This window comes from Panicum virgatum, chromosome 8N (genome assembly GCF_016808335.1).
Source record: "Panicum virgatum strain AP13 chromosome 8N, P.virgatum_v5, whole genome shotgun sequence".
Lineage (NCBI taxonomy): Eukaryota > Viridiplantae > Streptophyta > Magnoliopsida > Poales > Poaceae > Panicum > Panicum virgatum.
Window position 1 is genome coordinate 45,392,421 of NC_053152.1, and position 27,390 is coordinate 45,419,810.

General features: G+C 48.4%; 1 protein-coding gene, 1 long non-coding RNA gene and 2 pseudogenes across 2 annotated transcripts; 3 read left to right on the plus strand and 1 right to left on the minus strand.

Moving 5' to 3' along the window:
* The first annotated feature begins 987 nt into the window (after positions 1-987).
* LOC120685133 lies at positions 988-8,553 on the plus strand (annotated as a pseudogene).
* Positions 8,554-16,064: 7,511 nt separating this feature from the next.
* Positions 16,065-17,166, plus strand: LOC120686722 (annotated as a pseudogene).
* Positions 17,167-21,558: 4,392 nt separating this feature from the next.
* Positions 21,559-22,584, plus strand: LOC120685134 (BTB/POZ and MATH domain-containing protein 2-like). Its single transcript, XM_039966966.1, has one exon. The coding sequence runs from the start codon at positions 21,559-21,561 to the stop codon at positions 22,582-22,584; it is 1,026 nt and encodes a 341-aa protein (XP_039822900.1).
* Positions 22,585-24,598: 2,014 nt separating this feature from the next.
* Positions 24,599-27,203, minus strand: LOC120686723. Its single transcript, XR_005680343.1, has 2 exons — positions 26,074-27,203; positions 24,599-24,961 (listed from the first exon to the last, which is right to left on the minus strand). It is a non-coding gene; the product is annotated as an uncharacterized LOC120686723 (long non-coding RNA).
* Positions 27,204-27,390: the final 187 nt, after the last annotated feature.

Consider the following 27,390-nt stretch of genomic DNA (forward strand, 5'->3'; position numbering starts at 1 on the left):
TCCTGTTTTTCTTCCTCCTCCCGCACCGCTGGATCAGCCCTGAGCATAATAATAAGCAACAGAATCTATAAAAAAACACGTACTTATAGACCAAATTGCAGGCGGTTGTAAGGAAGTCAACATAATTGTCGTACTTAGCCGTAGAGCCTAGAATTGAGTTTAGTTTTTTTTTTTCTGTGAAAGAGAACACTTCTGCCACGATGACATTATATATTGGACTATATATACATATATGAATCATCGGGGAAATTTAATAGAACCTGCCACAAGTTGAAGTCATGTCCAACATGGCAGAGAAACAAGATTCCAAAGGTTGAATTGGTTACCGCAATCTTTCGCCAACAAAAAAAAAAGAATTGGTTACTGAAAAGACGGCAGAAGTCGCTATTCAGTTCGTCTGATGATAAGGAATAGGAGTACACGTGTGCACTTGCATTGCAGTACACGTCTGGGACGACAGCACCTTCGCTGAGTTTAGATCCGTAAAATGGTGGTAAAAAGGGTCACATCGGACACTATAGCACACTGTAGCATTTTTCGTTTGTTTGTGTTAATTGTTGTCCTACCATGACCTAACTAGCCTCAAAAGATTCGTCTCGTCGTGTGCATCAAAACTATGCAATTAGTTTTTTTATTTACCTATATTTAATGCTCCATGCATAAGGCAAAAGATTTGATGTGATAGGTGAATAGTGAAGTTTGGGGAGAGAAATTTTAGAACTAAACACAGCCCTTATCTATTAAAGTCTTCTTTTTAGGGAATTTATCTCGTAAGGTCAATGGAAACTTGTGCATTGGATTTGGTAAAGGTGAACAGACATAGAATCCTGGCCGTTCATGGCCAGTACGACGCATCGACGTCTGCTACAAATACACGACCATCTAGATCTCTCCCTGAACGTCAATCTCTTGTCACGGTTGCCTTCCATTGCCTTGCCTTCTACTCTACTTCGAGATAACAAGAAGGAAAGAGAGCACCTAGTCCACATGCCTTCGTCCTCCAAAGCCGCCGCCGCCGCCGCCATCGCCATGGCCGCCGCCAGCGGCGCCACGTCGACGATCTCCGCCGAGACGGTGTCCGGATGGCACGTCCTCAAGATCAAGAGGTACTCCCAGACCAAGGGCGTGGTCGGCGTCGGCAACGCCTACAGCTCCGCCGCTTTCGCCGTCGGCGGCCACCGCTGGCGCATCGAGTACTACTCGGACGGCTACACCGAGGCCGTCGACGACTGGATCTCCTTCGACCTCGCCCTCGACCACCCCGGCGCCGGCGCCAACGTCGTCAGGGCCAGGTACGTGTTCAGCTTGCTCGACCGGGCCGGCGCGCCGGTGCCGGAGTACTGTGGGACCGAAGCCGGCGACCAGAGGGAGGTGAATGAGAGCCGATTAAAATTTCTTCGAAATTCGAATCGTCGGCCTATATCCCAAAATCTCCCAAACCCTCAAGCGTTCTGACCAAGTTTTGGAATAGCTATTGAAAAGCTAAACAAATACAAAAGGCCTCGAACGAGCGAGCGAAACCACGAAGCAAATCGGAAGCGACTCGGAAAAACAGCCGACCTGATCTGCCTGGACCGGTCTGACCGGTGTACTGGACCGGTCTGACCGGTCTCGGCTGTTCAGGAACTAGCAGACCGGTCTGACCGGTCTTGCCTACCGGTCTGACCGGTGGCACCCAAAAAACCCCCGAAAACTTGGATTCAAACGATGAATCTCGACCAAACGACCATGAAAATCGATGAAACATGGGGGATTGCTTCGCCCCTACCCCGTGAACATATCCCCAAAAGACCTCGTCTTAAAGATCAATGAATCTTGAGAATTATGGGGGGATCAAAAGGGATTGGGGTTTTCTCGAAAACTCAAGAAATCTAATTCACAAGAGCTCGTGATTCTAGATGGTTTGGGACAGGATCAGAAGCACAAGAATCACAACAAAGAGCTCGTAGAAACCTCGCAATCATGTGCACCAAAAACGAAATCAAAATCCATCACACAAGACACAAAATGAGGGGATTGAATCGAATCAAAAGCCCAGAGGGCACGAGGAGGATAGTGCCTCCTTTCCTAATCAAATCCCTTACAATGTCTCAACAATCCATGGACAAAATCTACTCTAAAGAGAGGAACAAAGGGAGGGAGACGCAGGGGCGGCGACCTGGGGAAACAAAGAATTCACGGACAAGTTCTAAAAGCCGCTCTTGACCTAACACAAGTGAAGGGGTATTTATACCCGCGGAACTGGTCAGACCGGTACGCTGGACCGGTCAGACCGGTTGGTTAGACCGGTCAGACCGGTGCCAGGGACTGGTCAGACCGGTTGGCCTGCAGCACCCCCTATACACGATCTCATCCGACGGCCGAGGTTCTTTCTTCGAAACGAAGTCTTCTCCGAGATGCCGCCATCTTGATGAAGATCAGGTCTGCGGTTTTGGAGGGTCCGCGAAACCCGGGTCGGTGGCCGGTTTTGAGAAAACCGCCAAAACCTCATGCGCGGGAAGATTCCCGCCTCCACGCCGTGGCCCTAGACGCCGTTCCCGCCTCGGCTTCCTGACGGCCCTAGACGCCGCCCGACGCCCGTCACCTCCTCGCCCGCAGCGAGGCCCTAGATGCCGTCGACGCCCGTGCCTCCACGACTCGGCGTCTTCAACCGCCGTCCGCCTCCTTGGTTATGTGGCGCAAACCAAGAAACCCGCCTTCCGTCGCCGCTTGCGCCCTCGATCCAGGAGTGGACGCCACAGCTGCCGCCCGGTCTGAGCTCCGGTCCCGGCTGCCCTTCACCGCCGTCCACCGCACGGTCCATCGGTCACAGCACCTCCACGGCAGCTCCCCGTCGACACTCGACGCCCGTGTACCTGCAATCCAAAGACCAAGCGCACGATCACACCGCACGGTTGACAATTCACTCATCACAAGCAGGATAGAGTACTCAACATTCCTCAATCTCCCCCTTGATGAGTGTATTGTCAACACACCACCTGAAAGCAGAGAAGTGATAAAAAGAGAAGCAAGAAAGTGAAGAACTCAAGCAAGTGACACAAAGCTCAGAAAAGCAGAAACCGTCACTTACTCAAGCAGAGATCGATCCCCTAAGACAAGGGCAACGGCTCGACGCAATCGATCAAAAGCCAAAACATGACTCCTCAAAGACAGAGGTAACGCTCGACGCAGTCATGCTGAAAGAGAAGGGAAAATGAGGAAACCAGGTGCCAAATCAAAGCAAAAACTCCCATACCAAAGTTTTTCCCTCTCACATGTGCAACTCTCCCAAAATGATGCACTCTCAAAGCCCTGTGCACAACAAATTTTTCAAAAATCAAACAAGTCTCCCCCTTGTTCGATCACTTCTCTCAAAAAATTCTCCCCCTTGTTGGCACATGCACACATCAAGCCTCAAAAAGACCTAAAGCTCCCCCTGAAGCTGAAACTCCCCCTGAACAGATGCTATGCAATGAATGCAATGCAGGAGGTGTAAGTGAAAGCATTCAGGGATACAAAGATATGAGCAACATCTAGTGACAAGCACGTGTGCATCCATAAACAAGACCTGCATCTAGCTCAACAGGGTATATCAAATCAGTCTAGAGCTAGGCAAGTTCAGTTTAGGAGAAATAAAAGCATCACCCAAGATTGATCCTCCTTATGGCTGATTTGGCCATGCAATTTCTCTGCCCTTTCATTTGGTTTATCTTCACATGTCTATTACATCCACGAAGCATTTTCCAAACATAGAATCGGCCACCGTAGGCATGGACACCCATTTTCCCAACTATTGGAGGAAATGTGTCCGCGAAAGGAGGTTGACACTGGGTGTGGAGTCTGCAAGCACAGTGCATGTTCCCGATCAAGCGAGGAAAAGCATGTTGTGCAGGCACTAACAGTAGCAGAGGGCCAAGGTTAGGTCTACCCTACCATAATATTGGGATTCCTCTATCACTGCTCATCTTATTACCGTGACCTTCCTATGCTAACGTGGATTCACCACAAGATGTAAATGACAATGATAACAAATTTTCTGACAAATCTTGTCATGATCTCATACTAATAATAACACAATGTAAAAATGAACAGTAGTCGTACAACGCTCACCCACTCACACACCAATCATCCTAATACTTGGGCTTCTACCAACACTTTTGCATCAAGGGCTGAGACCTTGTCAATTGTTTCTCCGCAAGGTGTTACTGTGTGACCGCTCAAGGGGCTATGGAGCAAAAGGAAACCATATGTGGAACTAAATGTCTTCATTTTGTGGTATTGGTATCATTAATACATGTTGATGCCTCATCTTCAAGGGTAGACCTCCCAGTAGGCAAGGTAGGGCGACCAACCTACCTACTGCAAACCTTCTTATAGGCATCATTATGGGTCTCTCCTCCTTCACAACCAAAGAAATCTCCAAGCAAATCAAACTCAATTCTAGCAGACGATGGTGATGGCATTTTCAATGTTGCAGTGTGAGGACACAAGGGAGGTTGTCTGTTTGGTGAGTAAAAGCATTGGATTGTCGCTAAGAGTGGATTGAGAGGCAATAATAGACATTGCTTATGACTTTTCCTTTTATTTGTGCACTCTTTTCTCTTTTATTTGTGAACAACCATTGAGCTGAATACATTGTAAGAACTTGGCTATATGATCTGAGGTCACAAAGACTGGATATTTTTTCATTTTCTGAAAAAGCTAGAAATCCACCCAATGTCTTTGTGGCAAGAAATCCTTCAAGGCATCATCCCTTGTATAGATGTGATGTGTCATTAATGAATGAGTCTCGAATAATACAGGGCTAGCCATCTAGATGATTTGCCGTATATAGTGCAAACCTAAATCGTTGTGTGTCTATATTTACACCTCCTATGATGGTATGTCTTCAAGCTGATGTGGACGGATGGTTATCGTGTCCTTCTTTTGTGTCATTTTTTTGAAAAAATAGTTGGCATTACTACCCGACATTCATTGATAGAGAAGGATAAAAAAAAGTTGTACACAAAAGAAACGAAAAAGGAGGCATAAGGCAACAAGAACAAAACAAGACGCTCAATCCGACGGTCCGGGGATGATATCCTGTTTCACTCTTGCAGCACATCATGTTGCTGGCTCCTCCTTCATCTTCGCTAGAAGGCCTTCCACAATTGTGAACTTGTGCCTAAAGATCCTTGCATTGCGCTTGTTCCATATCTCTCATGCAACAAGTTAAATTAGCGATCGGACCGTCCGTATTGGCATGTTATCGGTATTCGCGACTGCACGCCTCCAATGGGAGACTTCATCAAAATGCGCCCACACCCCCATGAAGCGGCCTACTGTCCATTGTCGTACGCCATCCAAATCTTCCTACTATATATAGTAGCAATGGGCAAATAGATGGGTCATCTTACTAATTAGAGGATAGGTATTCATGCCTGACCATTGTAAGATAGGGATATTTCCAAAACTAATGTTTATCAATTTGACCCATTCCAAGGATAGGCGCATGTCCTCCCCAACAGTAGTGATTGCACGTCTTTTTTTCGAGAACACACAGAAGAAATGCGTATTTTTATACTAAGAATAAAAATTATTCTAAAAAGGTTACAACACAAGACACCCCCGTAGGTGCTCGCCAAATCAACAATACAATGTAAGGTGTACTCTATGAAAAATGAGACTAGCAATAAGTTGTAGGTATGCATCCAGCTAGGGATCCTGCTCCCACTATTGCCATAGTTCTTCTTTTTTCACCTGCATAAATCTTCCTCGTTGCCTTGCTAGCACCACTATGCGATGGTTTAGATACAACCATCATATCTCCTGGAATATATACGGCCTGTTTGGTTGGATGTGCAACTGCTGGCCAAGCTCTCAGCATGCAGGATCAGCTTGATTGAATGGCTGCCCAAGCGTCAGGCCAGGCTGGATAATTGCAGCCATACCACCAGAGCCAGGCCTGGAAGGAACGAGGAAATCAACCCTTTCTGTGCAGCCTGGCTAGCGCGGGCGCAGCAAATCGCATGGGTGCGACGTGTCAGTGAGCATGCATATATACAGGCAACATCAAAACAAACAACCAACCAACCAAAGCTTCATGCATGTGTTCAACCTGGCTAACAGGAGGCTGGCTCACTTGGTACGAGCCTGGCTCACCACACTACAGAAAAAGGTGGTTTGCCGAGTGCCTTAAGCACTTGCCGAGTGCCTTAGGCACTCGGCAAAGCCCCCAAAACATTCGGCAAATAGCCGGTTTCCGGTAGTGCCAGAACAAGAAACCAATTAGACCATAACCTCTCCAAGATGGAATTTGTAAATACAACTCCAATGAATGGTGGCCCCTTAATTATCTTGTTACATGTTGAGAGCCAATACTATTTTTGAAGTATAGGGCATTGTATTTTTCTTTGCACGATATGATTATGTGTTTTTCTTTTTTTTTTTAAAAAAAAGAGCAGGCCGGGATCTGATTTCATTGTATTATGGGAAACTGTAGATCTATTGTAGGAAAATTTTCTTTGAGAAGCTTGCCATTCATGTTGGATATGACTCATTATATATAGTACTAAACCGTTGATATTTCCTCCTCAGATTGATCCAAAGGCGTCTACAGCAGCTCAGGGCCAAATGAACAATGCTAAAATGCACACTGTGCCTACTTGTGGTCCTGTCGTCTTAGGCAGCAGTCAGGTTTCAGGTGCCCAGCAGGGAAATGTTGCTGAGCAAGACTGTGAAGAAGAAGCTCCGCTGAGAGAGGAGGATACCATGAAGATACACGAACATTTAATTGGGGTCCATTTGGACTGTTATTGTTCAGCGAATGACCTTGACAGAACCAGTGCAAGGCTCCTTCAGCAGGCTATTCAGGGCATGAACATACACTATGCTCCTGATGCTCCAGAGGCAAATTATGGGGACACTCCAGCAGATGCAGATACTACTGCAATAGTTGTTCGACAACCAAGAGCTTCTTATGTTCACCCTCAAGTCCAGCAGCATCATATACACAGGCACCGGCAGCAGATCATGACAGCTCCAGTGATGAACACTCTCAGTCTCAGGGACATTGAGGGCCAAGTAGCAGAATACTGGTGGGCGCCCTTATTAACTATACAACTCTTTAATTAATTGCATCATCATCTAATCTACTGCAGCTTATTATATGTATATCAACTTGTGATTATTTACCTTCAATTATTCCTTACTGCGACTTGTGAATGCATGCATGCAGTGTTCATCCCAAGGGGAGCCGTCTTGTACAGCAGGCAATTGAGGTGGCCACCCCGGAAGAGATCGACATGGTCTACAGGGAAATCACGCCACATGTCCGTTTGCTGGCCGTCGATGTCTTTGGAAATTACGCGGTCCAAAAGGTTAATTTCTGTGTGTATAGCACATTTACTATACACACTGAGCCTACATGAACAACTCCCATATATAACATTAACTCATCATTTGTTGGCATGGGTTTCACCAGATTCTTGAGTATGGACCGCAGTCCTGCAAGAGCAAGGCCATCAGCAATCTTATTGGGCATGTGTTACCCCTAAGTCTTCACATGTACGGCTGCCGGGTCATACAGAAGGTAAACTAATAACCATGTGCACTGTCTGTGTGTGTGGGCGCGCGCGTGTGAGAGAGAGAGAGAGTAGTGTGTGTGCATGTGTGTGTGAGCGTCTGTATACGAGTTGTGTGTGTGTGTGTGTGTGTGTGTGTGTGTGTGTGTGTGTGTGTGTGTGTGTGTGTGTGTGTGTGTGTGTGTGTGTGTGAATCACATTTCTAGATACATAGTCAGTAAATATGACAACGTTCTTTTACTTATTTGCTGTCTTTGTTTGATCATCAGGCCTTGGAAGTAGCAGAACTCGACGACAAGGTTGCGATGGCCAAAATGCTTGGTGGTGGTCACAAGCAGGTGCTGAGATGTGTTTATGACCAGTTCGCCAACCATGTCATTTAGAAGTGCATAGAGTGTGTGCCTCCAAAGCATATCATGTTCATCTACCGGAGCTTCTGCGGCAAGGCCAAGGACCTGTCCACCAACGTGTACGGCTGCCACGTGATTCAGGTCGGTTTCTCATCAGGTCCATCATCATCGTCTATCAGTTGGTTTCTGTCAGCCAGTGCACTTGGTATGATATTAACAATCTTGCATTGCATTGTGGTGTTTCCACTTCCCAGAGAGTGCTGGCCTACTGCGACAACAGTAAGATCACGTTGGCGGCGGAGATCATCGAGGCCGTCAACAACCTGTCTAAACACGAGTACGCAAACTACGTGGTGAAGTACCTGCTGGAGCATGGCAGCCAAGCCCATCGGTCAGCAATGGTGAAGAAATTCGCTGGGCGAGTGGTGGCCATGAGCTACCAAAAGTACGCCTCCAACATGATCGAGGCGTGCCTGAGCTTCGGGAGCGACGAGGACCAGCGGCTCATCACGAGCGAGATCGTCGACGACGACGCAGGCCAGCACTGCTTGGACATGATGATCAATCCCTACGCCAACTACGCCATCCAGAAGATGGTGTTCATGGTGGAGGAGGAGCAGGTGCGCTTGCTGGCGGACGTGAGCTTGGAGGCGCGTGCTTAGTTCTGCTTTCCAAAAGTTTGCACAAGGAAAATGAAGTAGATAAGTAAATAAGCACGCTCGAGAGAGGGGCGGGCACCTGGTGTGCAGATGCGATGCCGCTGCTGTCCCCCGGCCAAAGGAACCGAAGAGGGCATAGGAGAGGTCGTTGCTTTCCGACGGCCAAAGGAACGGAGATAGGGGCGGAGGCGGAGATCGGCGAGGCCGTGCTGGTGCTGTCTGCTTCCCTTCCCGTGAGGAGAGGCCGTGCTGGGGTTCCCTCCTCCTCGTCAATGACGGACGCCGTCGTGGTGAACGCAGTTGGCGGCGGGCGCCGCGGCTGATCTGGGGCTGGGGGTGGAGGAGGAAGGGCCGCTCGGGGCGGCGGCGGCCGCGGAGGTTGCGGGGCAGGGGCGCGTGGGGCGGAGGAGGTAGGGGCACGAGCGGCCACGGGAACCGTCGTGCAGGAAGAGACCCAATCGGATGAAAGGTGCGAGGGGGCCGCGGGAGGGAGGGCAGGAACGGGGTCCTCGTCGGCGGGGACGAGCGGAGGGTGAAGGCGTTGGGCGCCGCGGCGGGGGCGGCAGCTTGGGCATGGAGATGGGGAGGGCGGAGCGAGGGGGAAGGCGGCGGGGCTGCAGCGAGGGCGTTCGAGGCGTTCGGGGTGGGAGGCGAGTCGGGTGAGGGTCTGGATTTTTTTTATAGTAGTTTTTTTTCGCGGCCGTGCCTGGGCACGTTTTTCATTAAGAAGAGGTTAGAAAAAAAGTTTTACAAAGGGACCAGTATCCGGAGATGGACACCGGTCCTTTGAATCACAGTTTCATACGACTCTATTACCCTGTCCGAATCTCGCGACCGGGTGGGGCTACTAGCGGAGAAAAGAGACTTTCTAACTGCCTAAAACCTGCCTGAGACCACACTGTGATCTCATCATAGACACGAGCTACGACTTCCTAGAGCGTTCGCACAAGGCGATCGAAAGTTCTATCGTTCCTCTCCTTCCACAAAAGCCAAGAGATTAGGACCACTAAAGAATCGAAGCCACGACGTCCAGATTTCGGTATTAGCCTCCGAGCGCGAGACCACCAGTCCAGGAAAAGATCGGACTGGACTTGCTGAAGCACCCCTTCATGGCCAATCCTGCGCATAACCTGGAACCAAACCTCTCGAGAGAAAGGGCATGAAAGTAGAAGGTGATTGACGGTTTCAGAAGATTGATCACAGAGCGCGTAGGCGTCGTCATCTTGCAGTCCATGCCTCTTGCGCCGAGCAGCAGTCCAGCATCTGTCATGGAGGACGAGCCAAATGAAAAATTTGCACTTTGCCGGGGCTCGCACTTTGCGAAGCAGCTTGGCCCCCTCTACCGGATGCTGACCGATGAAGAAAGCCAAGTAAGCCGAAGAAGTGGAAAAGACCCTGTCCGCAGTCCATCGCCAGCAAATCTTGTCCGGTTGATCCTGAAGCAGCCGGGTCTGTCTGACGCGGTCCCAAATTTGGAGGTATTCCAACAGAACCTGCACGGTGAGCGCCCCTGAAATATCAGCAATCCATTGATCGTTGTGCAGAGCCTCCGCGACCGTCCGTTGCTGTTTGACTCGAGTGACAGCAGCATTACATAAGCAGGGCGCCAAATCAAGCAAAGATTGGCCCTGCAGCCAGCGGTCTGACCAGAACAACGCCTTATGACCATCTCCAAGCTCAACAAAAATTGAAGCCTGAAACATGGCCTCCACAATGTGTTCAACCTTGTCAGGAAGCTCAAGCCAAGGCCTCTGGTCGTCAGTTCTCCTTAGCCACAGCCAACGCATCCGCAGGGCGTAACCAAACTTTTGCAAATCAATAATTCCCAAACCTCCGAGCTCTAGCGGTCTGCATACCCGCGGCCAAGCCAGCAAGCAATAACCCCCTTTTGCATCACCATTCCCTTTCCACAGAAAATTCCTTCTACAATTGTCAATGCACTTGATCACCCAAGGAGAAAGATTGATAGCAAGGGCGGTATGTGTGGGAATGGCAGATAGCGTGCTCTTGATTAGCACAGCCCGACCAGCCTTGGTTAGAAACCTAGCCTTCCAGGTTTGAAGACGATTTGCAACTTTGTCCACTAAAGGTTGAAGATCATCCTTCGTGAGACACTTTAAGCCCAAGGGTATGCCTAAATAGCATATAGGAAAGGGCTCAATTTTTGCCGGGAAGTGAGTGAGTAATGTCACCGTAGACTCCAGATTGCAATGGATGGGAGACACCAAACATTTTGACATGTTGGTCTTTAACCCCGACGCTCCCGCAAAAATATCCAGAATTGTTTTTAGCATTGTGAGGTCTTGCTGATTTGCCGCGAGGAAGACCACCACATCATCAGCGTACAAGAATACCCTTTCCTTCATCTTGCAGTGTAGCGACCTTAGAAAGCCCAAGTTGTCAGCAAGCTTGATTAAGGCATTTAAAGCTTCCATGACAATGACAAACAGGAGGGGGGACAAGGGATCTCCCTGTCGTAGGCCCCTTGCATGACAAATCCTTCTACCCAACGATCCATTTAGGATAACCCTCGTGCTTGCCGAGGAGAGCAGAAGAGCAATCCAATCGATCCAACGTCTCGAGAAGCCGAGATGTTGCAGCAGACACAAAAGGAAAGACCAATTTACCGTATCGAAAGCCTTAGCAATATCCACCTTGATAAGTGCACTTGGGATTTTTGCACGTTGTAGCAATTTGGCACTTAACTGGACCGCCCTGTAATTCTTATGAATGAGCCTAGATTGGATGAAAGCGCTCTGATTATGCTTTACGAGTTGTTGCATGTGAGGGCCCAAGCGGCGTGCAAGCACCTTTGCCAGCAGTTTGGCGAAGCTGTGGATGAGGCTGAAGGCCGGTAGTCGCCTATACTTGACGGCGCATGCTTCTTGCGGAGTAGCACCGTATAGGCCTGATTTACGAGATAGAAGCTACGTCCATCGAGCGACCGCAGAGCATGAAACGCTCTTAAAATGTCTTCTTTGACGATCGGCCAGGCTGTTTTATAGAATAAACCCGTGAACCCATCGGGCCCCGGCGCCTTGTCTGATGGCATGTCCGCGATCGCTTGCCAAATCTCATCTTCAGTAAAGCACTGGTCCAGCCTTGAATCCTAAAGAGTTTTTAAATCTAGCTGGTCGAGATTGATGTGGACCGACTGGTCGCCTCTTGTGCCCAGGATAGCATTAAAGTGATTGAAAACAGCTTCCACCATCTCATCGTCCTTGAAGAGGACAGCGTCAGATGTACAAAGCTTGTGTATATAGTTTTTGCGGCTCCTATGACAGGCTTGAAGGTGGAAAAACTTGGTGCTAGCGTCGCCTTCAGCCAGGTAAGTGATGCGAGCTCGTTGGCGGATCAAAGTTCTTTGAAGAGAAGCTAGACCCAGAGAGCAAAGTTTGGCCTTCCTCCGGAGAGCCAACTCGTGCACGGCTAGCTCTCTATGATCCTGGGCGGAGTCCAGGCGGAGAACAATTTCTTTGGCAATCGCAAGCTGCAAGCGTATCGATCCGATTCTTTTCGCGCTCCAGCTTTTCAGAGCCTTTGCCAAGTTCCGCAGTTTAAAATCAAGGCACCTGAAAGCGTCGACCGCGCGTGTGCCCAAGGCAAGGGAGCATTCCAGGTCTCCTCCACCACCTGTAAGAAACCATCACATTTGGTCCAGAAAATTTCAAAACGGAAGCGCTTGAGGTGAGGAAGAGTGCAGTCCGTTCTGAGTAGAAGTGGTGCATGATCAGAGCACTCGGACGCCAAAGCCGAAAGGGCGTGGTCAGGGAAGTCGGCCACCCAGTCCTCGCAAGCAAAAACGCGGTCAAGTCGCTCGAGCGTCGGCCTGGCGCGCTCATTTGACCAGGTGAAATGGCGACCAAAGAGATGTAGTTCCTGGAGGTCCAGGTCATCCAGGAAGCAACGGAAAGCATTCATCATTCGCCGGTTAAGCCGTCCATTGTTTTTGTCCTGGGCCTAATAAATGAGGTTGAAATCGCCGCAAAGGAGCCACATGCCCGGACATGCCGCGCGCACTTCCTTGAGCTCGTCCAGGAAGAGCATTTTCTCCTGATCAGATTATGGTCCGTAGACAGAGGTAAACCACCAGGTCAAGTTGGACTGGAGCAACGTGAGCTTCACCGTCAGACTAAACGACCGAATTACCGGAGAAGTAACAGCCCACGTATCACGTCTCCAGGCAAGAAGGATGCCTCCGCAAGTATTCGCAGCCGGTTTAAACACGAAATCAAAATTGGCACCGCAAGTCTCCAGAACTACAGACTCGGTGCAATCTTGGAGCTTTGTTTCCTGTAGAGAGAGGAGGGAGATATTTTCTAGATCAACTAACTCCCGCACCACGTTGCGCCGTGCACGAGAATTCAAGCCAAGCACATTCCAAATCAAACAGTTTTCACCTAACATGGAGAACAAATTGTGCGACCAGTCATACAGGAACGACAAGGTTAGGACACCATCATTGGTGTAACCACCTCAGTTGCCAAAGCGCCCATTCCAACAGGCAGGAGCGCATCTAGAGCTTCACAATGCGTGGTTGTTAGAGTGGAGGAGAACGTAGCCGTAAACTCCTGGTAGGAGGAAGCATCCGGAGGCCGGCTGTCGGATGTAATGCCCAGCTTTTTCATCATCACATTTTGGGCTTGGACCGCGGGCTTCGTGGCCTGGTGTCGCGATTTCCGGGCGAGCCGCTCACTGCGCCTGATGGTGAAGCCCTGTTGAGGCCGTGATGTCCGGCGCGGCGGGGAGGCCAGCAGCACCGGAGGAGGTGCGGCCCTACAGACAGCACGAGTAAAATTAGCGACAGGCTCATTTGCAGGGCTTTAATCATCAGTTAAGAGATGAAGCGGGAGTGTTTGGCGAGTCCCCCGAGCGACCATTACATTTTGCAGATCAGCAGTTGTGTTGCGGAGTACCGGCGAGGAGTCCTGGACATCGAAGCGCACCGGCACGAACACAAGTGAGGACTCGGCAGCACGGTCGACAGTGGTGGAGGGAACCAGCACATGCAGGCCAGAATCCGGCCTGACCACATTCCGGGCAGGTGAAGAACGACCGACGGCCTCGGCTTCAATGCAGAGAGGGTCGAACTCACGGTGAAGAGCCGTAAAGGGTTGGTGAGTTACAGACGACTCAATCAGCATGGGGTCAGGTCGGCAGGGATTCAGAGACTCATCACGATCGACATAAGCCTGGACAGCAGCACCATCTTGAAACGAATCACCAGAGCAACAATCACGGGGAGCAGATGGATGGCACAAACAGTCGAAAGAACCAAAGTGAAGTGGGCAGGGAGGCGACCTTCCAGAAAAACTGTCGACCGGTATTACAGGAGCATCAGCAACATCACCTGGAGCAGGGTTAGACGCGACAGCATCAGCGCCAGCCCCACTAGGCCCATCACCATAACCAGGGGTCCTGAATATAGTCCACCGAGGCCATGGGCGGGAGCGAAGATTTGGAGTGACACCCGGGTAATCCTCGTCAGAATCAGAGTCACTGAGCACCCGGTCAGGCAAAGTGTCCCCCCCATCGGACGAGTCGGAGTCGTTCCAGCCATGAATTTCCAGGATCTCAATGTCGACCTTGTAGCAAAGAAGGCACTGCTCATGGTATCTAATATCCTCAGGCTGGAGGCAGAGGTTGTTTGGTCCGAAGTCAACCACTTTCTCAGGGATGCGAATCACAGCTTTATTAGGAATCAGATCAGGGTCGCTACACCAAACGACCGTCTGAAAACGACGCAGGTCCGCACGGGCAGCCGTGGTAGGAGTGAGCTCAGGAGCAGCACACGCATCACCAAGGATGGTCTGTGCAGTGGCAACCGACCAAGCATGAGCCGGGAAACCCCTGATTTCGAGCATAACCCTGAAACGCATGACATCGGCGTCAGCGGTGGAGAGGCGATTCCAGTGGCGGAATCGAAGAACCATGTCCGCCCGAGGGAGAGGAAGGGCGTCCAAGACCCGGCGAAGATCTGAAGCATTACGGAAGATGACCAAGAAATCCTCCGGCCAGTACCGATGAAGCGTGAAATCAGCGCCGACGACCCCAAAGTTGTCTTGGATGAACCGGCGCACCTGGTAAGGAGCAAAAGAAGGCCGGGTGCCAAGAACCAATACGACCAGAGCCTTTGCCGCCAGCTCGTCTTCATCATGTTGAAGTTCCTGAGTCCTGGGCACAGTACGGACCACCAGGGGGGGCGGGACGGGTGGCCCCGCGGGAAAGATGGAGGTGGTGAAGAGCATCCCGGATGCGACGTCGGAGAACGGGGGCGACCTGCCGGCGACGGAGAACGAGTCACCAGCGACGCCGCACAGATGGATGGAGGACCGGAATAAGCGCGACCAGTGGAAGCCGACCCTGAAGAAGCGACCCAAACCTCGGCGATTTGCGGCCACCGCCGCATCAGTTTCCGGACCGGCACACCGAACAGGCCGTCCACGACCCCGCAGTGGAGCGCCAGGGAAACGTGGCCGCTTGCAGTTCTTGGCGACATGGCCAGTCTCCTCGCAGCGCAGACATCGTGAAGGATTGTGGCACTGGGAGGCCACATGGTCGGTCGCGAGGCAGTTGAAGCATCGTCCCACCAGATCGGCGGGAACCGGCCGACGAACGCGGGGGGGGGGGGGGGGGGGGGGGGGGGGGGTGATGACGAGCTTGCTCCCGGAGGCGGCGCCGATTGACGATGCGACGGAACCCATCCTCGTCGACCAGAGGAGGGGGGGGGAGAATACGACCTGGGCCCCCTCCTAGCGGCTTGCGCGCCGGCCAAGGGAAGGGAAGACGACCTGGGTCCCCGACCCGCACGACGAGCGTCGGCCATGAATCCCCCCGAGCCGGGCGTTGGAGACGCGGATCTGCGCCTGTCGGCCGCCACAGCAGCCTTCCCCTTGGGAGATGCGTAGGGGGGATCCAGTGTAGCTCGTCATCCTCGTCCACATCCGCCTCCGAATCGGACGAGACGCTGAAGCAGATCCCCTCTGGGGAACCTTCGGACGGCCACGACGGGCCAGCTCCGGGGGAAGGGGAGAAGGGGGCGGCATCAGGGTTGAGCTGACGGCATAGATCTGGAGCAGACCTGGGGTTGGGGCGGAGAGAGGGTGGGGGTGGTGGAGGGGGGGAGGCGGCGGGCTACCCATCGGGGGAGAAGCGAGAGCAGCCCGGGGGAAGGTGGCCGCCAGGACCGGAGCGGTCGCCGGCGCGGGTTGCGGAGGTGGGAACGCCGGGGTCAATTCCTTTTTTATAGTAGTAGAGATAGAGATAGAGATTATTATTATTACTGTTATTATAGATTATTAGATATAGAAAAAAAATTATTATTCCCTAAAATATTACAGATCCCAGATGTACAACTACTCTAATCTCAATCTCATCGATCCAACCAAAGTGTCCTACGCATCCACGGCGCATGCCAATCAATCGATCCATCTATAGCAGCCCTACGCACGATCGCCCGTGAGACCCGGTCCCTCCGCATTGCTCCGGCCGCCGCCACGATCGGGTCCGTCGTGATGCCGATCTCCGCCTCTTCTGCCACCACCGGTGACGGCGGCGGCGGCGGCAGCACGTCGACCATCGTCTCCGAGACCACTTCCGGGTGGCACGAGCTCCGGGTCCCGGGCTACGCCCCGACCAAGGACGGCGTCGGCAAGTTCATCAACTCCGCCGCGTTCGTCGTCGGCGAGCACAGCTGGTACATCCGGTACTACCCCGACGGCAACAACGAGAAGAGCGCGGGCTGGGTATCCGTCTACCTCTGCCTCCACCAGGCTGCCGCCGCCGGCGACGGCAACGTCAAGGCGCGGTACAAGCTCAGCCTGATCGCCGACGACGACGCCGCCGGCGACGGTGAGGACCTCTTTTCCCAGACCAGGACCAGCGGCTACTCCTTCTGGAGCCCCAGCAAACTGCAAACCGCGCGGCTACTACAAGTTCATCAAAGGGACGGCCATGGAGTCCTCCCTCAAAGGCCACGGCTTCCGGATCAGATGCGACGTCACCGTCGTGAAGGAGACCTGCGTGGATCCCGCCGCTGCCGAGACTCTCGCCGTGCCGCCGCCGGAGCTGCACCGGCACCTCGGCGCGCTCCTGGACAGCGGGGTGGGAGCGGACGTGACCTTCGACGTCGGCGGCAAGCAGCTCACGGCGCACAGGTGCGTGCTCGGCGCGCGGTCGCCGGTGCTCATGGCGGAGCTTCTCGGCCCGATGAAGGAGAACACCAAAAGCAGCATACGGATCAGTGATGTCGAGCCGAGGGTGTTCAAGGCCATGCTCCACTTCGTCTACACCGACTCGCTCCCGGAGGTGGACGACGATGAGGACGGCAAGGTGGGGATGGCGCAGCACCTGCTGGTGGCGGCGGACAGATACGGCTTGCCGAGGCTGAAGGTGATGTGTGAGGCGACGCTGCTCGAGCACATCGACACAAGCGTCGTGGCGACGACGCTGACATTGGCAGAGCAGCATGGTTGCCATGGGCTCAAGGAGGGATGCTTCAGGTTCATGAGAACTCCTGGCAACACGAAGGCGGTCATGGCGAGCGAGGGATTCCAACATCTGAGGACCAGTTGCCCGTTTCTTATTGAAGAGATGCTTGCTAAGCTTGCTCCCTGACCTCTTCAATAGTCGAATTACTTGAAGGTGAGCAACTTGTAAGAGGGCTTGTCTGTGATTCTTGCTATATTCATGTAACCATATGTCCATATTATAGGCTTCAGTTTATGAAGCTATTGATCAATACTACAGGAACTCAGAATTAAATGGGATTTTTTTTTTACTTTCATGGTATTTTAATTGTTTTCAAAACAGAAGTTATATAGGATATGGAAGTAGTGGTCGAGTACTGAAAATCAATTATTTTATTTTATTACAAATTTCTAGTCATCATGTCACCTGAGTACAAAGAAAATATAACTCAGCTAATACACTCCCTCCATTTTAAATACAAGGCTTGATTTGACTAACATAGTCTCCTAATCGATTCTTTGACTCTGAGTTTATCACATTACAATATTTGTAGTAATAGAATCATAACCATAACTAAATTCTTTCAAAATGTTAAAGGGCAAAAGTAAATAAGAGACAAATGATTAGAGTGAATTATCATTGTATAATTTGTATTGATTAGAAAATGTGCTGATAAATTTCGCAATGATAGAAATCTTCAACACAACACTATAAAAACCAAAGGAAAACCAAAGGAATACGCAGATAAATTTCGCAGATGAGCTTGCAACTTGGTGGTTGAGCTCGATAGTTGGGAGCCAGCTGCCCGGGGCTTGAACCCCGGTCCTGCATGCCTTCAAGCAAAGCCTGGGACTTCAGTCTTTTCTTTAAAGAAAACATGCAATGATAAATAGATATTGAAGGAAGGTTTTCATGTAGTCCAATAGATTCAGTATCAAAAACAAAAAGAAATAATTTTCCATGATTTGATCAAATGATAGAGAGCCTAGTGAATAGAGAGCCTACTGAATCGTGGAGAAACGAACAGACTATATTTTTCATTCTTCAAAACCCAACTGATCCTTCAATTGTCCCCCTCTACACACACTGATGTGTGGGTCCCATGTGTCATCCCCTTCATTTCCCTTTCTTTATCCTCCCCGGCCTCCCCTCTCCGCCATGGGCTCCATGCTCACTGCGTCGCGCTACCACCGCCGCCTGGCCGCCGTGCTTACATCGCTACCGCGTTGCATCGCCGAGCTTTCAGTCCCAGAGAGGATGGCGGGTCGGTGGTGTCCGACGATGAGAACTCCAACGGCGATTCGAGTTCCCCTCCGTAAACAAGATGCCCGCGGCTGGAGGGGGCGCAGCAGCGAATGAACTCTTCGCAGGCAGCCGCATCCGCACGTTCTGCCCCGGTGTTCGGAGCAGACCTCCTCCATCGCGCCCACGTCCTCCACTTCGTCATCCTTGTAAGCGGCCCGCAGGCGCACCAGCACCAGGTGGTCAGGCTGAAACACCATGATGGTCACCTCATGCCGGACGTCCGTCACGTCCACCGTCATGCAAAGGTGCCGCTTCGAGATGGACTTGCACGCAAGCCGCTCCCGCGTGGTGCGGTCCGTGGTGAGCCGCATGAGGCCGAACTCGTCACGGCCCAGCTCCTGGCCTTGGTGGTGCTTGTCCGTCATGCGCAGGAGCGGGTGGTGCTCACCACGTCGTCTAGCAAGTGCGCCGCCATCGCCCCGCTGCCGCGACACGCCACACACTGCGGAAGGGGAGGGTGACGGGCGTGGTGGGGAGGTGCGCGGAAGGGGAGGAACACGCGTGGGAAGAAGGGATGGCGAGCGGGGAGTGACGGAGATGAGATGGCGAGCGAGAAAGCGAGCCGATCAAGCACTACCGGAGTCTGTCTGTTTACCGTGTGCTAGAGGCACATGGCAAAGGCTTTTTTTCACACGGCAAAGCTTTTGCCGTGTATTGCACACGGCAAACGGCACAAGACAAACAGGCATCGGCAAAGAGGTCTTTTGGTGTGTGCCATTGCCGAGTGCTAAAATGCACTCGGCAAAGAATTTTTCAGAAAACTGATTTTAAAAATAGGAAACAAAAAAGATTTAAAAATGGAGGACCTCACCAGCCAGCCACACACTCGCTCCACCGAAGTTGCAAGTTGCGGCATTTTTCGTGCACTATGCACCCTACGGGATTCGAACCTACGACCTCCTCCTTACTTGTAACCTTCTCTGTCACTGCACTACACACTCACTTGTATTTATACTGCATTTTCTTTCCCCACGTATTATACTAAACCGAGTGTAAATTGCTTGTTTGAGACCCTAAACAAAATCAAATAAAAAAGTTGTCAACTACAAAGTTTCATAACTTTTGAGATCTACAACTTTTATTTTGGGCATTTCCCATCCGAGGTCGTTTACAAAATTTGGATTTAACTTTGTCGTGTGCCAAATCTAGGGCACACGACAAAGCCTGGTCATTTGCCATGTGCCTTGATCTGGCACACGACAAGTTAAATTCAAATTTCGTAAACGACCTCGGATGGCACACGGCAAACGACAAGTTAAATTCAAATTTCGTAAACGACCTCGGATGGCACACGGCAAATTCTGTTTGAAATAATTAATTTTACCTTCAATTTTTACCATTCAATTTGTTTCACTATTTCATGTTCGCATAACTTTGTCATAATTTTTAGCTTATCAAAGTGACTCAACAATTCATGTTTGATGATTCTATGCGAAAAAATTATTATTTCATGCGTTTCAAGCTCAAATTCAAATTATATAGTAATTCTATAATTGCTCTTGTTACATTAAAATTATCAATTGGTTCTAAAAAACTACCAAAATTTTATATGAAACAATTTATATTGTCCATTGGCTATAGAAATTATTTCAAAGTCTAACCCGAATTCGATCGTTACTCTCACTTCAAACCTAACCACATCATTCTCAACTCTCTAATTCTTCTTCGCTGCTGCTTCTATTTGTAAGCATCGTAAATGAAAAAATTGTGAAACCCACTCAAATTTTTACCACAGCCTCCATATATAATATCATAAGATATTGACAAATCTCATAATTTTCAGACCTCATTTGCTTTTTCTAGAATTTTAAAATCATTCAAATACACGTTGATGGTCGTGTTTCCTGAACAAGATGTTCAAAATTTCTTTTTATTTGATGGGTAAGGCCACAAACTAGGTTAAATAACATGAATATCATTTTTCCCTTATTTTATTCTATTATTTGAATCACTTGCGGTTCAAATTTGATTTAATTCAAAAAATAGCTTGAAATGTAATTAATTAGTTAAATATAGCAAACAAATAGGAAAACATACCAAATTTTAACATAGAGTACCATATGTTGTATGTGAAGAGTAGAAAAGGTTTCGAGGTGAGAAGAGAAAAAAATTTACTTTTCCGTGTGCCTAAATGAAACACACATTGCCGTGTGTCAGAAAAAAGCACATGGCAAAGCATGACATTGCCGTGTTCCAAAAAAAGGCACACGGCAAAGCATGACTTTGCCGTGTGTTATTTTTTTGCTATGTGTGCACACGGCCAATAGTTTCTTTACCGTGTGCATGATATAAAGCACATTGCAAACTACCGGACACACGGCAAATACGCGTTTTCCCGTAGTGGAGGATAGCAATTTTGCCGGCTCTTTTCTATTTTTGCCTATCTATCTTCATTTATCTAGTCTCTTGGAGATGCTCTTAAGCATCGTACATGGTGTACCGTGTACCGGCCGGATGCAAGGGCGAATCTAGAGGGTCCCTAAAATTCAGCCCAAAAAGTTTAATCCTCTGATTTTTTATACACTTGATCTTATTTGCTACTAATAGACAAAATAGCTACCAATTGAATTGAGAGGGTAAAAAGTGAGTAATTATATCTTTATAAGATTAGATTGACTTATTCACTAATATATTTAAAAATATTGTTCTACTGGACGACTAACATGAAATGCTAGATTCGCCACTGGCTAGATGGTGTATGTACATATACATCAGGGGCGGATCCAGCGGTGGGTCTGGAGCCCCTCCAGACCAGACCCACCGCTGGATCCATGGAGCCCCTCCTAATAAGCCCCCCGATAGTTTTTTACATGAATACACTACGAGGAGAGGCTAAAGTTATCTAGAGGTAAAAGAAAACCCCTCCTAATAATTATCCTGGATCCGCCACTCCCACTGATATACATGCTACTATAAAAACCCAAAAAACAGAAACAATCTCCTCGTCTTCCTTCATGCACCGTGTTTACACAGCAGCTTAAGCGTCTCGTCTTTTCGTAATCCCAACAAGTCCTCGAACGTACGCACCACGCGCGACGACGGTCAAATCCATCCGTCTCCTCAGCTCCAACGACGCGACCACGCGTTGGCAACTTCATCAGATCCATAAAACCCGGCCGGCCTCCTCCGCTTCTCCATCTCAAACGCATCTGCCATTGCCGTTCACTAGCTACTAGTAGTACTATCCAATCGCATCCTTGCCATTGCCGTTCACTAGCTAGAGCACTAGCCCGTATGGCCACCTCGCCAGCTGCGTCGTCAGCCACAGCCGCGGCCGTCGTCGCCGGCGGCTCCACGGCTACCACCATCACCGAGACGATCGCCGGGTCGTACGTGTTCAGGATCGACGGCTTCTCCGGAACCAAGGATCTCGGCGTCGGCAAGAGCATCAAATCAAGTACGTTCCGCGTCGGCGGGCATGCCTGGTACATCGACTGCTATCCTTGCGGTGAGTTGGAAGAAGACAACGCCGGTTGGGTAACCCTATATCTGTACCTCGATCACCCTGGTCCTAACGACAAAGTCGAGGCAGAATGCTCTTTCACTGTGATGGGCAGTGCTGGAGATCCATTCCAAGAAACCACTGAAAAACACGTCTTCAAGAGTGGAGATACATCAGCAGGCCTATCCATCGAAAGAAAGGAGTTGGAGTCGCTCCTCAGGGACGACGACTGTTTCCAGCTCAGATGTGTTGTGTGCATCTTCAAGGAGTTCCCCGCGGTGCCGCCTCCGGACCTGCACCGGCACCTCGGCGACCTCCTAGCCAGCCGAGTGGGAGGGGATGTGACCTTCGAGGTTGGTGGCGAGCTCTTCACGGCGCACCGGTACATCCTCTCCGCCCGATCCTCGGTCTTCACAGCGGAGCTCTTCGATCCGTCGAAGGAGGCTGCCACGGCTGCTCGCATACGGATCGACGACATGGAACCCAAAGTGTTCAGAGCTTTGCTCCATTTCATCTACGCCGACTCGGTGAATGTCGTTGAAGATGATGATGACAAGGTGATGTTGCATCAGCATCTGCTTGTGGCGGCGGACAGGTACAACTTGGAGCGGTTGAAGTTGATTTGTGAGGAAATGTTGTGCAACTGCATCGACGCGAGCATGGCTGCAACTACTTTGCTGCTCGCAAGCAAGCATGGTTGTCAAAGGCTCAAGAAGGCATGCTCTACGTTCCTGACGGACCTGCTCGCCAGTGTTCAGGAACCTGATCAGCAGAGTTGCCACAGAGCGCCTTTGACTGGAAAGAGGCAAAGATCCTAGTTTTTATACTAAACGCACCTACCATCTAGACTACTGCTATAAAGTTTATTCAGCGATGCTGTGTTTATCAGGATGCTCATTTGGTTATTAACTTGCTTTTCATCCAGTGTTATGTACTACTGCTGTTTTAGGCAATTTTCTATGAATGAATTGGTCAATAATGTTACAAGTCAAATTGCGGTCTAACCTCATTTGAAACTCCATAGGATTATAAATCCAAGTGAATTACTCAGTCTTTAGTTTAGATCAGATTGAAAAAAAAAACACCTTCACAACAAAGACAATGTTATCATCATAGCAACACATCATTCAATTTAAAAGCAGTTCAGGTGTGTGTAGTCTAAAAAATACTGGTAAATCATTCCAACTATCTTTACAACAATATATTTTTGTGATGACATATGCATGTCAACTCCCTTCGTCTAAAACAATTGCACCAAATCAAGATACTCCTAAAAAAAATGCTAGCCAAAGGAAAACACAGAGTACCTGTGAACCAAACGCCCCCATAATTTCTGATTTATAGTAATAAAAGTTCAAATTTTAGACGAAAAGTTTGACAAACAGTAACTTTTTCAGTAGTCAAAAGTGATCAAAACTTTTACTAGAATGATTGGTTGCTACTTGTCCAATTGAACACATGCATTAGAGGAGCTAGTTGAAGAACGCAGAGAGAATAATATTCGTTTTTTATCAACCAGAAGGGCATTAGCTCCAACTTTATAAAAAAAGATGTTCTTCAGCAAAGTACCATCAAAATATACTCAAGGAGGGATCTTTTCTGAAGCTTTTATTGTGAGAAATACAAATGTGCAATCAGAGTTGAGTTTCGACAGTTCGTATAAAAACTATGATTTGTAGACACTTCAAAATTGTGGTACATTGACCTCAGTATTTGTTTTGTTTTACCGCTCGCCGTTAATCCTGTGTAACGATGGCCTCACGCCTGCTTAACTCTGCCCAAAATCAAGGACATGCTCTCAGCGATATTTCAGCCCAGCGTGAAACAGAAACATGAGAAAGTAATAAGGCTAAAGAATAGGAAAAAATTTCATAAGGATTTCTTCCCTTCCATGTAATCCTTGATTATTGGAAAGAATAGTTTCAACAAACTTGATTCCCAGCATTGCACATGTGATGTACAGTCGCCCCAAAAAAAATCCCTATGCGTCTTATGAAAAGTACAATCCTATGTTTGAAAAAAAAAGATCTGACTAATTTACGGCCGGCCATAATATTACCCACCCCTACGGCCGATCAATTTTTGGAAAGTCTATTATATTAGCAATTCCATTTCCGGTTCCCCGTCCTCGACAACTTGCATGTGCGCCAAAACAAAAGCCAAATGCCCCACGGAACTCTCCCGCCCCAACTCCTCTCGCCCCTCCCAAGCTAATTTGCCAGGAATGGTTTCCGCCAAAGGCAGCACAACAACACAGGAAATCATTAAGAAAAACAAAAGCAGACGGCCTGCATGAAACAAACGAGAGGAAAAAGAAGCGGATCAAGCGAGCAGATCAAGAGAGCTTTTTTTACTACTATGTACCCATCATTTGCAGCTTCGTTTTAGGTTTCTAGCAACATAATAGATCCATGGGGAAAATCACATCCTCCAGAGACAAAAACCCACAAATCTTCTTTGTTTTACCCCAACAAATTGCTATACACAGGGAATTTCTAGCAACAGTGAATTTATGGACAGAAGTGCTCAATACCCCCCTGGTTGCTTCCCTATCGTCCACACCATCAAATCCAATGTTATATTTGTTTTAAGTAGATCTATAGATTTGAAACTTGATTAGTTTTTTATGCTGAGTGAACCAGAAACATGCATGATTTGCCTGTGTAAAAAATGCCTTGTACTTCCTACTGAAAGTACAGAATTGCCTAACTGTGGAACCTGATGTCCTTTGGTCCTAACTAATTACTTTGTTTCCAGCTTTCCTGATCTCCCACCACCTCACCAAAAATGAAAAAACTGCAGTTTTTCAATAAAAAAAGGGGCTATTGAACACAGATGAAAATTGCATGGATAATATACTGGTATATGCCATACTCCCAGGAGATGTGGGAGGGGCAGGCACCCAGACCATAGCAGCCTTTTACTCTTTATAGTGAAATTAAAACATTCTAGATTCAGATTATTGCCCGACAAAGTAGCAAACATCAACAAAATTTGGGACCAATCAGACCCTGATTTGGAGGAGGGTGAGCATAGGGTAGCTGCTTCAGTCTTGCCCATACATGTGTGTGTGGTTCACCCATGTAGCAGCGTCTTCTCCTCACATCATTAGACAGAGATTGAGAAATGCTGTGATTTCTTTCTTGCTCCACTTCAGAAAAGAGGTAGGACCAACAGAAAAGAAGAGCAACAAACCTAGAAAGAAATAAAGAAAACTATCAATAACACTGAACCTCATGCTTATGGTAAGGTAGGCAGGATCAAAGAGTTTTGAACCAAACCACACCAATGATCGCTGTCCCCACTGCACGGCATATCTTTGTTGCATTGCAGGTTGTTTAATGCTGATTGCACATAGTAGTAAGGAGGGATCTAGTACAAGTGCTAGTAGTTGCATGTGGCATAATACTTGAGACTTGCCTAACAATTCTCCTTCAAAGCTTATGGCGAAGCTTATTATTCAAGACTTGCCTAACTAAAACTAATAATTTTTCTAATCGATAACAATAATTTGCCTACCTAAAAATACTACTTTGTCTGACTAAAAGCAGTACTTTGTCTGACTAATAACAATACTTTGCCTATCTAAGTACATTACTTTGCCAAAGCGAGAACAGTACTTTGCCTAACCAAGAACAACAATGTGCTAAACCAAAGCTAACAAAACCGATCGTGGCTTTGAAGTACTGTCATGACTTGACAAGGGTAAACTGGTGACAACTCTGCAGATTGGCGAATATGATGCTAGGCATGTGCAAGTCCTATGTCCATACGCCGTTTCAAGTGGTATACTACTTTTGCTACTCATGCTCTGCTCAGTGCTCACACTTCCTGAAAAAGCAGTAGCCTAGTTGATGCATGTGGATCAAATGTAACACCCTAATTGAACCATGACATCCAAACTTCCCACATCAAAAATGCACCCCGTCACTCGCCTATCTAGTAAACAAGACCTGTGTTATTTTCTAGCTAACATATGAATTGCAATATGCACCAAGAACAAATTAAATAAGTTGAAAAATGACAGATAAGCTTAACACAAAAAATGCTAATTAGAACACCCAAAATAGTAAACCAAAATACATAATTTCCATATAGATTTCACAGAAGTTGCCTATGAAAAAGTAAAAAGGCAAAATCATCCAAGGTACGAGAAAAAATGTTAAGGTATCATTATTCTGCAACAGTGGAATTTATTCATTGTCAGTAACCACTAACTAGTATCAAAATAGTTGGAGAAAAAATGTGTATATAATAATTGAAAGTGAGAAGTTCTGAAGAAAAAAATTAGTATATTGATGACTGACCATTGGGAGAACAGTTCGTCCAAGGTAGTTTACATAAACTATTTTGGAGCTTCTTCTGCATAATCATGGTGAATTCTTTGCTGGCCTGCAATATGATAGGAACATGCACACATAAAGCTGAAACTGTTAAATTACAAATTCTTTACTTTTGCATTGTACGTAATTGTAGAATAGTGGCCTAAATTGATCATACAACTAAATTTGCTTATCCATGGTTCCTAAATTTCTAAATTGCACAGCCTATAATGCTTCCTTGTGGATCCTAAATTGTTTAATTTAGAAGCTAATATCTTTACCATTGATTATTTAGAACCGACATATATACAGGTGGTTACCGGATAGCCCAAATGATGAATAATGTCTCAAGAATGATAAGACAAATAACATAGGTGCTTGTGATCTACCGAATGTAGAAGTAAAATATTGGATCTCATAACCATCATATAGAGTTATAGACAACCACAAAACTAGACTACCATATTTGCATAATAAACTAAATTGCCTAAATCCTAAATAGCCTACCCTTATTACATAACCATAACTACATAGTGGTAGTGGCTCATATAAAATTGCTTGTAAATTCAATATAAAATTCTTAGCATGGATAAACTAAATTGCTAAGAAAATGACCAAAATCTAAGCTACCGATCCCATGGCTTCTCGAACACAAGCGGTAGTACATACGAATCTGGTGGTGACAAACAGCACAAACTCCCTCCCACATTCACCATTGCGTCCCTAAATGGCATGGCTCCCACAGCACAAGCTTGCCTACACCCCAATTGCAACGGACAACTACAGCAAAAAAGTTCCATTCCTGAAAACACATCAGACAATGAAAATTGTGTACTCCAAAATCCTAAACACACCCATCCACATCTTTAGTTCTTCACTCACCATCCTCTAACTACAACACATGGATTGGTCTAGCACCAAAACAACAAGCGCAAAATTGATATGTAGAAATGGTAAAACTTAGAACCACGTATATCCATGGGGCCAGCATGCCTAGCCCCTCACCTCTAATCCTCGATGATGGAGAGGTTGAAGCATATCCATGGGGCTCCATGCCTAACCCCCACCATACCCCCAGCTCCAAATCCCCTAATCCTAACCCATCCATGCCTCAATCAGGGAGATGGAAGGGGAAGGGGGAGGAGGACCATTACTCAGTGGTGATAACCATGATCCATGAGGCGAAAACTGCCCTGCGCGCCGCAGCATCGCAGTCCCCCGCCGCAGCCCCGCGGATCCGTGCGCCGGTCCACGCCCCGCTCGCCGCCGCATCCGAGCCACCACACCTCGTCCCGCCCGCTG